A 15,656-nucleotide genomic window follows, 5' to 3' on the forward strand; every position below is an offset into this window, starting at 1 on the left:
TTGACAAGCTTTCCAAAGAATTGAATGTGCGCGGCTGTCGACAGTCCAACGCTTGTACTGACAATGGAAATCTACTAAAATCCAAAAGGTAATGCCTTCCAACATCAAAGTCATCACTGCTTACTTCCAGAAGCACACAAACCCTCTGTACACGACACACACATCCCCCATCTGTGCAGTGATAAGACCAGAAATGGTATGGATCCCTATGAGCAAGGCCTCCAGCCGCGCTCGATCATTCCAGGCATTCTAAGGCAGAAGAGATGGGAATTCACTAGATCCCATTTTTACCTATCCCTGTGAAATCCCTACAAGTCTCACCAAAGGACCAATATGGATTTTAACTTCTGTTTGACGCTATCCCTATGCTTTGCAAGATCTTCGGCAAATTGCCAAAGTGGTGGCGACCTTTCCACTTCCACGCAGGTGTTTGCTACAGTGAAAATTATGCTGCCGGGCGATCGTGGTCAACACATCGAACACAATCGGAGAAAGGGGATTTACTAGCCAAGTAAGTGATTCATTGTCGACAATTTTTATTTTGGGCAACCTTCTGTACAGATCATCATCTAGCACACCATAAATAACTGCCAAGCATTGCACACGCATCATCATACACCTTTTTTCTGTGTTATCACTTCATATACCTTGCATGTTGCAAACTACACGTTTCTTTTTTATTTTGATAATTCTTTGTGCTTTGGAATAAGGGAGATGCTACAAACTAAATAATTAATGGTTACATGTTCTCATACAACATCCTAAAATATTTTATTTCCTTCTCAAATATGAAATTCCGGGTCTTTCACCAGCAACGAATTTTCATCCTTTCGTCTTGACTTAAAAGACTGTTACAAAGAATTATATTCACGGTCAAAGTGCAAGAATTTTGAGAACTAAAACTTAACAGAAAATGATAAATACATGTTTGTACTAAATCTCTTTATAAAAACAATTTAATCAGTCTGTATTTCTTCATTGGTGACTGGCCGAACTTCTTGCTATGTTTACAAACTGGCCATTAGTTTAATAGTGGTCAACTTCAAAATATTGAAGAACTGAATACTTTTTAAAGCAAACATTACACTTTTATACTTCGTAAGAACAGTATTTACAAAGAAGACACACAATAAGATCTTAGCATGGGTAGGCTTCATAGTTTGATTAACACTACAAAAATACATTAGGAAAATGATATAATAACTCAATGTACTTTAAGTACATAAATCTGGATGAATGCATGACATCACCCATTTAATTACATATTATAATGTTACATAATCTTTTCAATCAGATCTATTAAAATACAAGAGATCTTTACCGTTAAATATAAATCAAAAAGAAATCCTTCTTAATATTCATTGCACATTAACAGAGGTTAACTAAATGAATAGTAAAACTTTCTAAATTATATAACCTAAAACATTTTCTAACATAATAAATTTACTAGAAACATTCAAATATTTGAAACAATAAAATCTTTGGAATGAAAATTTACATAAATTATATTTTTCTTTGGATATCAATCTCACTGCTTATGACTGGTTTCAACAATGTTGTGGGCGCTCATATAGTCACAAGATGGCACTAAATTTTATTTCCCTGTAACTCTTTAAATTATGCATTTAATTTAAATTAAATATGCAGACCTATTATATAGGAATTTGAATTGAAAATGTCATTTAATTTTTTTTCAATACTGGTTGTGAAATGGGTTTAAAAGATTTCCTCAGCCTTTGGAAATGTACAAAATAGGTGTCCTTGCACAACATATTCTATTATTTTCACATACAGACTAGCAATATCATATCCTGGCAACCAAGTTTTCAATTGTAATACTTTTCGACTAGGGTGAATTATTGACTAGGTAGTGTAAAACAGGAACTGATTTTTAAATTAAAAATGATTCGATAAAATTATTTCATCTTATGCGGACTTTAAACTCATACAATTTCATGAATTATATATGCTGGATAAAATATAACGTGCTTTGGTTTGTTTCCAGAACTCCTAATACTTCTGTTTTCACGCAAACTTTAACATTTAATCAATACACATATAAATAAAACAAAATCACAATAGTTTTATATCCTGGAATGTAGCTTTTACTTATAAACCGTGCAAAATATATAGAAATAGCAGATCTAATATTTGCTAACAATAATAACAGAACAAGCTAACAGTATAAAAACATTTAACGAAAAGCTAAAAAATATAATTTAAAAAATAAGAGGCAAGCTTTGGATTAGTGATGTAAAGCGGAAGTGTAAAAGATGCAATTTTCTTCCCATTCCCCCTGTCATCATTACATAAATTACGGAGCTGAAATATTTTTATTCATGTATGTATAGTTTTTTTTTTATATTTGAATATAATAATAATAATAATAATATTCTAAAAAATAATTACTTGATTCTTCTCCAGTACCGCTTCTCCAGAAACACTAATTCTCGTTTCACAAATCAGAAATAAATTGTGTGCAGGATAATTGAATGTCTATGCTGTAACACATACTTTCCCTTTGTTTTTTTGTTTTGTTTTTTTTACCTGATTTCATAGAAGACAGAATGTTCAAGAAACGAATTATGAATATTTCACATCAAATTAATTGAAACTGTAGTCGTATTTTATCTTCCTTTTCACATCAGCTCTTTTGTTACAGATATTAACACTGACCGATCGTCCTTTGAAGATACAATGGATGGCTTTTCCATGACGTACACCATATACCTCAGCAATTCCTATCGTCATCTGTTTTTCTGCCAATGGCGTCTGGATTTGCAAGTGGGTCCAGATCAGCAAACAGATTAAACCAAGTTGACATATCTTGTGCCTTGTCCTAAAAAAGTAACTCGGTTAAGTATGTGAAATAAACAGATATATTTAGAATATTTTGTTTAAATTTACAAGTAAATATCATATCAATGTATCTTGTTTATCTATTCTGGCTTAGAAACGTAGTAAAAATGTGAAGTTACTAACTAATGAGAAGAGATAAGTATTTTACTTACTCTGCTATTACACCAGATAATCAGCGTTACCACTAAATATTATTAAAAGCGTATTCTCGCAAAAGGTGACCTGCCAGTTTGTATCTATCGCAATAAGTGATTTACCCTCTTATCTGTCATTGGTTGTATACTGATGTAATTTCCCTTGTTTTCGCATTGTTTATCAGAATGACTTACAGTATTGCCTCACCTTCCCTCTTCCCCAGCAAAAGAAACGAAATGAAATGAAATCTTTAAGTTTTACGTAACACGATTATGGCAGCTAGGCTAAAGAAAATGGTGATGAGAAATGGATGAAATGCTGGAATGAAGCAAGTGGGAGGAAACGGGAAAACCCCGAGAAAACTCATGCACACGGTGTTTGTCCACCACAAAGTTCACTTGGCGCGAGCTGGAATCGAACCAAGCAGGAAAAGAAACGAGTGAAAGGTATGTGAAAGTGAAATGTGTCTTTTAGTAATTGGAAATAGTGCCATGAAAATGATAGCCGCTCAATTCTACCGTATTATTGAAACTAAGCAATTTGCATTAAGTATCTTCGTGATCAAGGTTTAACACCGAAATAATTTACCAGACGCAATACGTGTGATGATGAAACGATAGAGGTTGTTAGGCGAAACCGTGTAAATCCAAAGGGGCAGCATACGGAGTACAGGGGCCCAATGGCCAGCATAAAAAAGAGTACGCTGTTAAAATTTGAATAGCTGATTACGTATTGTTAACGAAATCGAATAATGGAAAAGAAATTATTGGAATAATTTTAACAGCACTGAGTAGAGGAGAAATGCAAAAGTAAACAATGCCAGATATGCCATTCATTACCGAAGAAAGACTGCTAATGTATAACAATTTAATTAACATTCTATTGAATGTGCTATGTTTGATCTCAACATCTGTGGTAGGTCACTAGTTAGTGGTCAATTTTCCAATGTGGTAGATGAATATAAAAAAGTAATACATTTATTTATGTAGTGTTATGTTTCTCAAGTTTTGATCATGGTTCATGAGCGTTAGGTCACCAAGCAGACGGTATGTCACTTGTTGCGAGAATACCGTTAAAAATCTGTTTCGCGCAAAAATACAGTTTCATATTTTATATAAAAAAAGGCCCTTCAATAATCTGTATCGTAACAATAATAGAGAGAAAATATTGACATTAAATCCTAATCCTACTCATACCTAGAATTATTTAACTACATAAAATAGATGTACCTTGATTTGCACCGAGTTGGGGATATAATTTGTTTTGCACTAAATCTTGATGAAATTGTAATGTTAATTTTGACGCAGTTTTACGAAATAATTAATGAAAATACGGTTTTCAATGTAATTTGTTCGCATTACTTTAACATAATTCTCAGAAATAACTGAAATTGTAATATTTAACACAACAAGCTGAAATTAATGGTTACACGAACTGAGTGAGAATACTTAATTGGTTTGGATTTTATAATTTCAACTTAATAATGAACTTTTCCGATCCAAACCGTTCTTTTTTGCGTAAAGTTTCTACACACGATCTACAGGGCGTTCAAGATTAACGCACGTACAGTTCTCTTGAGGTTCATTCCAGTATTCTCTGATTAGTATTTGTTGCTGCAGAAGCACTCTTGAATTCATTACATTCTCCCCTCAGTAGTTAAAAGAAAAGAATCAGAGTCACTGTAGTGACATGGTTGGTTCCACCGAAAGTTGCATCGAGATTTTCCTACACTGTTTTGCTCTCAAAAGTTGAATCCTTGTTGGTGTTTAAATAGCATTTAGTGGTTTGCAGTTCTGTAAATACTTTGACTTCTAGTCTTAAACTGACCAATCTGGAAAAAAATGAACATACTGAGGAATTCTTCAGAAAGGTTGAGTTGATTTTAGTTTAGCGTCCCGTTCAGCAGCGAGGCTATATGAGACGTGGACCTACTGTTTAACGTGGAATCCGAACCACATGAGCTCCCGCCGGGAATCGAACCCGGGTTTCTTCAGAAAGGAAAATAGGTCCTTGAAAACGAATGTTTTGTGATAGAATGTTGAAATAATCTGTTATACGCGAGCATTGCTTCAGGCTTCATGGATTCAAAAGCATTCCGAAACCAAGCATCAATCATGGTTCTCAATACTGTTCTTGTTCTGGCCTCTGCAGATACCACTAACCAAGAGAATGTGCTTGACGTTTCTAAATGTTACATTTACTGGCATAACCTTGTTCAGAGAGTAATGAACGTCATTCGTTCGCAACTTCGTTAGTTCGTATTTTTGATTGATAATTAGCTTGAAAACTTATTTATTGATTGGGGTTTAATGAGGACGTTAGCACTGAGGCTAATTGACCCCGTCACGGTAAAGCCAATGGCCGATACATACTTCCCATAAAAATAATAAAAGGAGACAGGATAATGTGAACTAAACAACTTTTTGGATGTAACTTATTTTGAATCAAATGTACGTTTTTGTTATTGTTGCATAAACTGAAATGTTTTTTGCACAAAATACCAAATCTACACAAGTAGGAAGTCGCTGAAAGTGTATTGGTACCGATAAGTTAGAAGTTACTTCTATTAAAAGAAATGGATGTAACTTGTTCTGCACTCTTTAAATAGACTAATTTTACCAATGCATTATGTTAAGAATTCTGGAGGTAGATTATGAGCTCAAGTACCATCTCAGTATTCGAACGGTGATGATGAAGAAATAACCTACAGAACACTTAAGTAAGAATTTCTGGCTGTAGAATTTCCACCCGGAACTTTCCGTCTGCGAAGTGAGAACTAAACATACACTCAAACTCCCATCCAATTTTTTTTGCTTTAAATTTAATCTTAAGATCGGAAATTTACTTTAATGGGAGAATGCGAACAACATGAGGTAGTTCATTTCACTTATTTTCTTAGCCGCTTTTTTCATTAAAACTTATCAAATTCGCTATCATAAGAAGTTGAATACACTGCATCTGCATATTGATTAAATTGAATACAATGTCTCTAAGCATTTAATAATCTCTGGCATATCAGATTTTACACACGCAATAAAGCAGTTTTCTTTGTCATAATAATAATAATAATAATAATAATAATAATAATAATAATAATTATTATTATTATTATTATTATTATTATTATTATTATTATTATTATTATTATTATTATTATTATTATTATTCTCGCAAGGAAGCTGGATGATCTACACTTTCTATGCATTTTAACGTCACTGTCTTACTGCTGAGCTATTGGTTTCTATTCTTGATAAGCACTAATTACCGTTCAGAATGCTCATCGAAAAAATCCTTGATCTTCTCAGAGAAGAAATAATACATACTTCGTTAAAAATACAATATGGTACAGGTACTACTAGATTTAAAGTTCAGTTGTTTAATTCCTCGTCATTGTCCTAGAACACTATCAGAAAATATCTTTAAGTTTTACGTCCCACAATTATGCCGGTTAGGCTAAAGGAGACGGTGATGAGAGATGAATAAAATGGTGGAATGAATAAAGTGGGAAACGGGAGAACCTCGAGAAAACCCACGAGCACGGTGTTTGTCCACCATAAAGTCCACACTGCGCGAGCTGGGAATGAACCAGGGATCCCAAGCACCGGAAGTGAACGCTCTACCACTGAGCCACCGTGCCCCTCTAGAACACTATCAGAGTGGCTACGTATAGAGGCTCTTTCACGCGAATTCCATTTGCTTATAACCTAACCATAAGGTGTACACTAACTTGTTTTTACATGCTAACGCTAAAGATTAAATACAATTCTGACCAAGCTCCAGCTATTGATTGCTACCTTACTATCCTATGTGAAGCTATACAGGTTGTTCAGTTTGTAGCGGACCGAATTAGGAACGCCATTGCCACCTGCGAAATGATGCTAGGACGACCCGTCTGCTGTAATGAGCAGTAACATATCTGACATTGTAAGCAAAAGAGTGTCGTCAAATGGTGCCTAAATTAAACTTATTGAGAAGGGCCCTTTTCCATTATCGTTTTTCATACAAGTGTCGAAAGAATGGGTTCACATTCGAGGTGACTACTGCGAAAGTCATTGTGGTTCGTTAAAAACCAGGAGCCTGGTGAAACAGTCGCTCACGAAAAGCACCAAGAGGGCTTCCTGGAAGTGATACCCACAGTGCTTTGCCAATCAGTAGATAGCGAGTCAGGAAAATTCATCGACCCAACGTACGATGGGCCAGCGAATTCAATTTAGCACCTTCAACGGTGAACACAGCCATTTGTAAAACGCATCGGCTGAGGTGTGTTTGTAAGATCTGCGTATACCGCCTGCTCCCCGCGCTGTAAAGCAGAACGAGAAACGAAACTGCATGAAAAATGACTTCAGCGGAGTCCAAATGAGATAATCACAACAGTAAATGAAGCATATACATGCCACTGCTGGTGGTTATATTTGGGGGCTGACATACTGCTGCATGTCAAGGATGATCCAACTTTGTTTACCACTGCCGGACGCTAATCAGGTGAAAATCCAAATGGACAATACTTCAAACCATATTACCAGAACATACCTGCATTTTTATCAGAAAATGAACAGAAGTTAGGAATACGTATAATTCGATTTCAAGACATTCCTTGAAAAACTCTGATAGATTTCTGTGGGTTTCGCCTCTTGAAAAGATGTAAAACGTCTCCATCATCTGCGTTTGCGCACCTTCGATGATATCTGGAAAGTTTGCAGGAAGGACTGGCTCCGAATTCTCCTGCCCAGTGCTTCTCCGTTGTTTGCTCCAATGGAAAGTTCGATGTCAAGCGATAGTCTACAGTGCTGAGGATCCAATATAACACCCTCGGTGGATGCGCCAAGGTTTCTCGTAAGGGGAGTGCCGCTCAAAATCGATCCGATATAAACCAACCTTCTGTGTTTTGGTATGAATTTCCAAATAGTATTTATAATGAGTAGGTGGGTAGCACCTCATTTTAGCCTAGGCCGAAATTTATTAAGATCTTTCGAACATTTTTTTTTTTTAAGTCTCATCGACAAATTATCCACTTTCTTAGATCCTAAGCGACATATTTTTAAATCCACATTTACTAGAGCTATAGTTCGATTTAGTGTAAAGATCATTTCTCTAAGTTATAAAGATGATTTCAATTTTGTACGGTGACCCCGCGCAGCGTAGTCGCTAACGCTTTTGCCTTCGATGCGCGATCCTGGGTTCGATTCTCGATGGGGGAACTCGGTCGGAAAAGTGTAGAAAGCTTTTTCATTCCAGCCATCCTAATGAGATTTTCCTGGGTTTTCTTCATTCAAATCAGGCAAATGCCGGGGTGGTACCTAAGTTATAGTTCCTAGGCCGCTTCCTTCCTTTCCCAATCCTTTCTGTCTTCCCTTTCCCCGGATAGTGTCGCCGTGGGACGTCATCCCTCATACGTGACGGGCTAAAAAGCAATAGATGCCGAATGCCCAGATATCTAAATTCTTCAATTTTGCACGTAAATTATGATGGAAATAATATTTTGGATTGGCTATGTAAGGCATTCTAAAAAAACGTCTGATAAAGAAAATAAGCCAATTGTGACGTTGAAGTTTCACTTACACTGGACAACATTCACAAACTCAGTTTGCACCGCAACCAAGGTTCGATTTCGGATGGGAACACATGAGACCCCGATTCCACTTATACTGTGGTTCACATTTCATATAAATTTGGGGTTGCTCCAATCAACAAATTCTCTAAGTAGCTATTGCGGAAAGACAATCTTTCTTATTGAATGCTTTTGGATGGCATTCATTGTATTAAACAGGAAAATTAGCACTTGCAAAATCCCGAATCTCCTGTAAATATAATTTTACTGAAGTGAAGCCACTTGAAAACTATATTTATAGCAAAGCAAAAGACAGTAGATGGCGTGCTCAGGGTTAAGACACTGGCGACAGATAAATTGGTGCTTTAAATTCTATGGGTTCACGGGGATCGATCTATGTCTGTGCACACTTTATCCAGCTGGCATTTTCAGTTGGAAAAGAAACCGCCACATCATTATCTGTTGCCTTCACACGATCCTCTAGAAATTCAAGTGATTGTACCACCCGCTCTAATGGAAGGTGACAGATATCCATTAAGAGCGCTTTCGGTTTTTTGTTTATTTTTAGGTCACATGTTCTGCTTCCAACGTATTCTCTTTCCCCTCTCCAATCTGTTCCTCTCGATGGAAGGTCAAAAGAAATGCTTACAAATTAGAAATCAAATTGTTCGCATAATGGATAAAAATAAACACTGGAATGACACGATAAAAGCAATGCTGATTGGAACTAAGTGGTATTACATGGAAATGAAACAATAAAATGAAATCTTTGAATTTAACGTCCAACAATTATACGATTTAGGCTAAGGATAATTAGATAATTAGAGCAAACGAATGATGATGGAAGAATCAGTGGAATGAGAAAGTGGAAGGACACGCGAGTACCCCGAGAAAATCTAAATGCACGATGTTGTTTACCACTAACTTACTTGGCCGGGGATCGAACCTGGGATCCGATGCACCAGAGGTAAGTACTCTACCACTGGGCTATCGTGCCTCCCCCTTTGTATTAAATGAAGACATAGGAGGGCTGAAAGTACAACAGGTGATTGATTAGTTTCCGATAACAGAAGTATTATTAGTGAAAACGTGAAGTGCGAAAAGGACATCTTTGAGTTTAAGTTCTACGATTATGATCTTTAGGTTACGAGAGACAAATGAATGATGGAAGAATAGGTGGAATGAGAATGTGGGAGGAAACCAGAGTACCCGAGAAAACCTACGATGTTGTCACCACAAAATTATTTGCCCAGGGATAACATGAAATGTGAACGTGAAATAAAAGCTAGGAATGAGTTGAGTTGATTTTGAGTTTAACATTCCTTTCAGGAGCGAGGCTATGAGACGGGACCTACTGATTAACGTGGAACTCCAGCCACATGAGCTCCCGCCGGGAATCGAACCCGGGTCTCTCATACCAAAGAAAGCTGGGAATGGTAAAAGAAGCATTTAGCAAGAAGAAAAGTCAACTTTATAGGTCTTTGAACCAGGGTTGATATGTTTAAAACAAAATGTTTAAAACAAGTGTTTAAAACATGTTTAAAACGAGGGCTGTTGTTTTATTCAATTTGTTTTAAACGTTTTAAACAAAATGGTTTAAACGTGTTTTTTTTTTCGATGGTGGTTGAACATGTTCAAAACAACTAAAATATCAGATTGAATAAGTTAATTTAATTTTCTAACAAACAACCCATCCTCCGCAGGATTTGTGCATGGAGTAAATTACAAGCAGAGTTATATTCTTATTATAACAGCAATTACTGAACGAAATTCTGCACATCAATGTGCGTATAACTAAACCAACAGAAATTCAAATGAAGTATTTCAACATTTCTTAATTTCCAAGAATAACGGAGGTTAAACACACTATACACTATTCTAAGATCCAAATTCACAAATTCAAAATTTGGGTATTTTTTGATTCACTATCATTTCCATAATAATGAAGAGTTCTCACATCATAAGCTAGAAGAAGTTCTCTGAGAAATACAACTCATAGTAAAGAGCAGTGACTAGCCTACAAGGAGCAAATGACATATTTTAACTACAAGATACATCTCTATCTGCAACATGGGTAGCTAATAATGATTAATGTCTACGGCATAACAACACAATTAACTCTAGACGCCCGCCAGGGATTTTAACAAAATGGTAGACTCTCACGTTCGCGGCTCTCGGAGCTCTGGTAACCTCCCTGATTATCACAGAGTCATGAGTGGAAAGCTTATAGACCACAAATTCCAATGAGGTAACATTCGTGAAATTCCCGCCGTATTCATAGAAAAAGAACAGACATAAAAAATCATTAAAAATATGAAAATATTGACTTTGCGGGGCCCTGGCAACTCTTGCAGCCACCCTACGCTGACAAAATGATTAATGTGTAGGCCACATACTTGTGACAATAATGTAAGAAATGGTAATGAATTCGTTTTATGTAGGAAATATTTTCAAAATATATATATATATATATATATATATATATATATATATATATATATATATATATATATATGCGCAGAAAACATTTATTGAATTAGACATTCTCTCCGCTTCCCCACTAGTACCACGTCCATATGCAAAAACCGTCATTTTTGCTGCACACATCATGTATACGAACAAGAATTATGTTTCTAGACCACTTTTTGTGTTATATGGGACCGTCCCGAAAATAAATGTAAATTAACCAAATTTGACCCCCTCTTCCTCTATAAACAACAAGTACACATACAGGTTACTATCATGTAGGAGACTACCTCATTGCTTCACATACCAATTTCTATGAATGTACCACAAAGGGGGGGAGGAATACCCGCCAAAACCTGATGAAAAAAATTTGATGAAAAATTAAAAAACGAACTTCATCCTCCCTTTCTCGGCCGTACATACGTACCCCTATATACATAAAATGCAACTGACAGAAAGCTTCATCGCTCAAAAATACTTTGGTACCAAATCATATTTCTAGCTTAATTAGAGGCTGAGCTACTGATGTTTGTTGTAAAAATAAATGTAATTTACGTCAAAAAACTTAAACTCCAAAAATGTGCTAAATTTGTCCCCTCCCTTCTCGCCCATGTAAGCAAGAAGTACAAATATTACCATGTAGTGGCCTACTTCATTGCTTCACGTAACAATTTTTATGAATCTATAATATCCCCCAAGAGGGGGAATGTCCCCCCCCCAAAAAAAAAACTGTTGAAAAAAAACACGATATTTACCCTTCTCCCATATACATAAAATGCACACCAGCAAAGCTGCATCTTTCAGGAATAAATTGGTACCAAAACCATCTTCCAGCCTTAATTTGAGGTTTAAGACAGCCATTGAGGTTTAAAGCCCTGACACAGCAGTTGCGTCAATGGCGTTTAAAGATAAAGAATGCAGACGACCAGTACAACGTAACACAAAGAAACTAAACTACATATTCCGTGAACGGAGATCGGGAAAATCCCTATTTCTTTCTCCGGAATTGAACATTTGGGCGGATCCAGATTAGGGAAGTTCCCGAAATTTGATCTAGCGGTTGAATATAGATGGCAAGCAATACCTAAGAGTGTAAAAATGTAATATATATGCGTATTTAGATTATTGTTTTAAACAAAATAAACATCTTAAACATGTTTTTTTTTTGTTTAAAACGTTTTAAACAAAAAAACGTTTTAAACATAAAAAACGTTTTTTTTTTTAAAAAAAAACTTTTTTTTCAACCCTGCTTTGAACACGAGTTAAGAAAAAGACTCAAACATGCTTCATGTGGAGTATTATGCTCTACAGTGCAGAAGGACTGTGATGGCTCAGTTGTAGAGCATCAGTTCTGGTGCGTGGGGTCCCTCGTTCGTTGACAGTTCGCACCAAGTGAGCTTTGTGGTTAATTCGTTTTCGTAGTGTGTGGGTTTTCTCTGGATTCTCCCACTTTTTTCTTCCACTATTTCGTTCATTTTTATCAAAATCGTCTCCTTTGGCGTACATGACCGTGGGACGTGAACGTAAAACCGAAAGATTTTTATATGGCAGAAACATGGATATTACGCAAAAATGGTGAAAAGGGGCTGAAGGCTTTTGAAATGTGGATGTGGAGAAGAAAATAAGAATTAGTTGGTTTGAACGGAAAACGAACTAGGAAGTGTTACAAATAGCAGGAAAGAAAAAAACAATTCTGAATGTAATTAAAGAGGAAGAGAAATTGGTTGGGATACCGGCAGTGGTTCTCAAACTAGTTGTTACTGCGACCCACATCAAATAATAAAAAATACTTTGTGGCCCACCTACTTTTATTCAAATACATGTTGACATTCTTTCTCAATAACTGTATCATATGAAATTGTACGTATGCGCAAAGAGAGTTAAAGTGTTACCATAGAAAGGTAACACAGAGCTAACACTATTCCTGACCCAATGCTCTACCCCGTGACAGATTTTGACTCATTCACTCTCTTTTCATCGTAACCTAGCACCTCTGCTGACTGTACAACAGGGCAGAACTCTCAGTAACCACTTACTCTATATCTCATTAACAAACGGTTCTAATTTTTATTTTCTGAATAGTACTTTACAACATCTTTCTGCATCAGAATAAAATTTTCATAATTAAAGGGAAATCTCGCGACCCACACTTTGAGAAACACTGGGCTAGAAGATATGGTGGCAAGAAAAAAGAGAGGGGCAAAAGAGGCTACAACTGATGGACGGTATTAAAATAATATCTTCCGTGAAGACAAAGAGGTTAACTGAAGACCGTGGTGCGTAGAAGTTTGTCAGTTTGCGACAAGTAATCTACCAATAATAGCAGAATGCTCTGATGATAGATCTTATATGGCTTAATTCTCCCAAAGAACGTGTGTTCAATCCTAATTCCAAATTTTGATCGAAACTTTTTTTTTTTTTTTTTGTGAGAATTATCTAACTTTGAGTAGAAGCACAGACAACCGGTGAACATCTCCGATCTACTGACTGATTGATTACTATATTGGTGTTTAATATCTCTTTTAAACAAGAAGACTATGTGAGACAGGAGGTACAACTTAAAGTTAGATCCGAACTATTATTCGGGCTTACTTGGTTACAAAGGAGCAAATCTTCGATCTACTATTTGGTTTCAAAACGATAATATAACTGTAAGCATAATCCCTCTTCGCAATAAAAGCAAACCGAAGTTGTATTTAGTGGCAGATATTTATAGAGGTCCTATTATGGGTTTGTCACAGTCAGTTCTCCAATTCAATGAATACACCTAGACCGTCTGCTCCCCCCATGACGCGCACTTCCAAGGGGAATACTATGATTTTATTAATAAACTTGATTTCTAAATTTTTATGACTTTATTGCAAATCTTCAATGTTTCCCTGCTGGTCTAGCTGCTAGGGTGTCCGCGCTTTTGATACAAAGGGTCTTGACTTCGATTCCCGGTGGGAAATCTGAACGTACTATGATTGCTGTTCGACTATTGTAGGGTCTGTTCAACTGCGAGTTTCGAAAGTCTTTCCGACTACTCTGTTAATCCTCAAATTGTTTGATTCTAAAACGCTTATTTTTAATGTTAAATAAGCTGGAGGAAAAGCATCGAAGGACACCTAGTACGAAGTTAAAAAGTTGGCATACGAGAAAGTGATAGTAATGATTCCAATATGTTACAGTGTTCACACCAAATTCAGTACTCACTTTAATGGCAAGTAATCACTTCGATGACTCTCTCGTAGCTATCTGGTTAGCGGAACTACGGAATTTCCCTCAGGGCAAATCTCCGTTCGTGTTCAATAAGGGTTATCAGAATTTTCGCAGTAACACTTGGCCTCTGAATATTAAAATTCCCTATGAGAAATCACAGCGGGGAGACTCGGTTCTGGTTGCCGGCGAAGATCATGTGGTTCGGATCCGACGTTAAGCTGTAGATCCACATTTCATATAACCTCACTGCTGAAAGGGACGATAAGCTAATACATACATCCATAATCACATCGAGATGTCATACAAGCAGCTTTCCTGGCAGGTAGCCAGTCATACAGAAGTTGTTTTTCTCTGTAGGAAATGGCAAACTTAAGCATTCTGCAGATCTTGAGACAGTTGTGGGATGGTCGTAGCCGGAGCCCACCTGATAATCAGACTGAACAGAGTGCGGGCTCCCTCGTGGCTGTATGGTTAGCGTAGGCGTCTTACGCGTGAGAGATCCGAATTCGATTACCAGCAGGATTTCATGTAGTTCGGATTCCACGTTAAGCTGCAGGTCCACGTCTCACATAGTCTCTCTGCTGAAAAGGACGCTAAACTTAAATCCAATCCAGAGTGCGTCCTGTTGCTCTAGCGGTATGACGACGAGTGTTGTCTTATATGAAGACATTTGGTGGCGAAAAGTGTCTAGATAAGGTTAGAGAACATGTTTAACGACGTATGACCCCTTCCATGATTTTTAGAGGCGATAGGGGTATGTAGCTTATTGCTTTTATACCACAATACTAGGTAGGTTTAGATTATATACAGTAACTGAGAACAAATAGAGTATTTCTGTCTGATATATATGTCTACGGACCCGAACATGACTATCACTGTGCCCCAGACAGAAACATTTCTCATTATTGAACACCAATAACAACCATTCCTCTCACCACTATCACACAACCGGTCTCTATCGACATCATCGGAGGCATTCTTGGCATAGGTAAGTACCTGGGGTAATCATGCAAGGGGAAGACGAAAATTATACCTAGCTCCAACAATCAATTCGTGTGCTTACACAGGGTGCCAACGGAGCTATGAATTAATTGGCAGTAATCATCATGTAAACCGCGGGCCAAATTATCCTTGGCTCAAGATCTTCAGTGTGTCGTGGGGCACTAACGGAACATGTCTGCAGTACATCAGTGATGGAGCACTGACACGTCACAACCAGTGATGATTTTACACGATTTCTCACAGGGAATGTTAATATTCAGAGGCCAAGTGTTACTGCGAAAATTCTGATAACCCTTATTGGACACGATCGGAGATTTGCCCTGAGAGGAATTCCGTAGTTCCGGGAGAGGGGGAATTTCCCGGGCTACTCATTGAAATAATTGATAGTCACAACCCATGCATGCAGCAATTCTGCAGAGCAACTTCCTGCTCTGCATTAGATCAT

General features: G+C 36.9%; 1 protein-coding gene across 2 annotated transcripts in view; it reads right to left on the reverse strand.

The window, feature by feature from the left end:
* Positions 1-732: 732 nt before the first annotated feature.
* The window catches only part of ICA69 (islet cell autoantigen 1-like protein), a 93,766-nt gene continuing 78,842 nt past the window's right edge, over positions 733-15,656 (reverse strand). For both annotated transcript variants that reach the window (XM_081746312.1, XM_081746311.1), the window contains exon 11: positions 733-2,839. In XM_081746312.1, the coding sequence (XP_081602438.1) occupies positions 2,732-2,839 (108 nt within the window). In that variant the 3' untranslated portion in view covers positions 733-2,731. The remainder of the gene's footprint in view (positions 2,840-15,656) is intronic.

The sequence above is a fragment of the Thermobia domestica genome, chromosome 18, assembly GCF_964235325.1.
Source record: "Thermobia domestica chromosome 18, izTheDome1.hap1.1, whole genome shotgun sequence".
Classification (NCBI taxonomy): Eukaryota; Metazoa; Arthropoda; class Insecta; order Zygentoma; family Lepismatidae; genus Thermobia; species Thermobia domestica.